Genomic DNA, 1,349 nt, shown 5'->3' with positions numbered 1-1,349 from the left:
TTTAATTTGGAAGCCCCACTGTAGGTATCATTGCTCCATTAAACCTAGATTTATCCCTGTCACCATTTTCTAATACTCGCCTGCTTTTGCATAGGTTGAAATGAGGAGATCATCAGGTTTTGCTTGGAAATTCCAGATTTTGTCCCAATTATCACTTATCATCTTGGTCATAAGGATTCCATTAATTTCTTTGGTTTCTGGTTGTAGGTATTTTTCATCCAGGTGGAGATCTTTCATTTTCTCTGAGGACATCTTAGTATGTGGTTTAGACAGGTTCTTAAAAGAAAAAAGTACTCGTGTCATTTCTGTTACTTAGAACAGTCATTCCTTTTTTAATAAGAATTCTTTCCTTTTTTTTTTGTTGAGAATATGCACAGCAGAACATACACAAATTCAACAATTTCTACATGTACATTTCAGTGACAATGTTTCTTCAGGTTCATTCATTTTTAAAAAATATTTTCTGAGAATTAGGAGAGATACATAGTGTGAACTCCAATGTTAATTTAAGTGGGGGAAGTCAAAAGTGTGGAAACCTGAACCATTTTAAATAGCTTTGTTTTAGGAAGTAGAGAGAATAAAGAAATAAACACAATTCTGGTGGAGATAAATGCCACCACAAAATGTGTTAAACAATGACTCTTTTAGTTTGGCTCATTAAAGATGGCCCATCTGAGGTGGTGGTAGTTAAGCCAAGATCTGAATGACAAGAGATAACTGGCTATGTGGGACCAGGGTCAGAGGGGCCGTTGAATTCATAGACACTTTTCATATTTGAGCCACATGAAGAAGGCCAGGATGGAATTGGTATTTAAAATATTAGGTGGACAGGTTTAAGCAGAACTTCCAGAATAAGACAGTCTAGGAAGAAAAGCCTAGAAATCTACTTCCAAAAGTCAGCCAATAAAAACCTTATGGATAATAATAGAACATTGACTCTTTTGCTCTAGATACATCATTAGGAGGGATCAATCACTACAGGAGTACATCATGTTTGGTAAGGTAGAGTAATAAGAAAGGTGAGGGAGATCCTTGGTGAGAAGGATTGGTACCATAGCCACAACAATGGACTTGAGCATGCTGGCTATTGTGAGAATGATGCAAGACTGGGCAACATTTCATTCTGTAGTGCATAAGGTCATCAGAGTTGGAATCAACTTGATACAAATAGTAGCTAACTAACTATGAATTGTTGTTGTTGTTATGTGCCGTCGAGTCGGCCCCGACTCATAGCGACCCCTCCTTGGGTTTTCGAGGCAGTATCACTACGGAAGTAGGATTGCCCAACCTTCCTTCCGAGGAGTGGCTGGTGGGTTTGAACCGCCAGCCGTCTGGTTAGCAGGCAAGTG

General features: G+C 38.8%; 1 protein-coding gene across 1 annotated transcript in view; it reads right to left on the bottom strand.

Moving 5' to 3' along the window:
- LOC103198238 (sulfotransferase 1C1) overlaps nucleotides 1-252 on the bottom strand; it is an 18,490-nt gene extending 18,238 nt beyond the window's left edge. The window contains exon 1 of the mRNA XM_007942359.1: nucleotides 81-252. Within this exon, the coding sequence (XP_007940550.1) occupies nucleotides 81-252 (172 nt within the window). The remainder of the gene's footprint in view (nucleotides 1-80) is intronic.
- Between the last annotated feature and the right edge of the window lie 1,097 nt (nucleotides 253-1,349).

This window comes from Orycteropus afer, unplaced genomic scaffold (assembly GCF_000298275.1).
Source record: "Orycteropus afer afer isolate SDZICR_OR568_19922 unplaced genomic scaffold, OryAfe1.0 scaffold00089, whole genome shotgun sequence".
NCBI classification, from domain to species: Eukaryota; Metazoa; Chordata; class Mammalia; order Tubulidentata; family Orycteropodidae; genus Orycteropus; species Orycteropus afer.
Note: the sequence above shows the minus strand (reverse complement) of the source record. Positions and strands in the feature narration are given on the sequence as shown.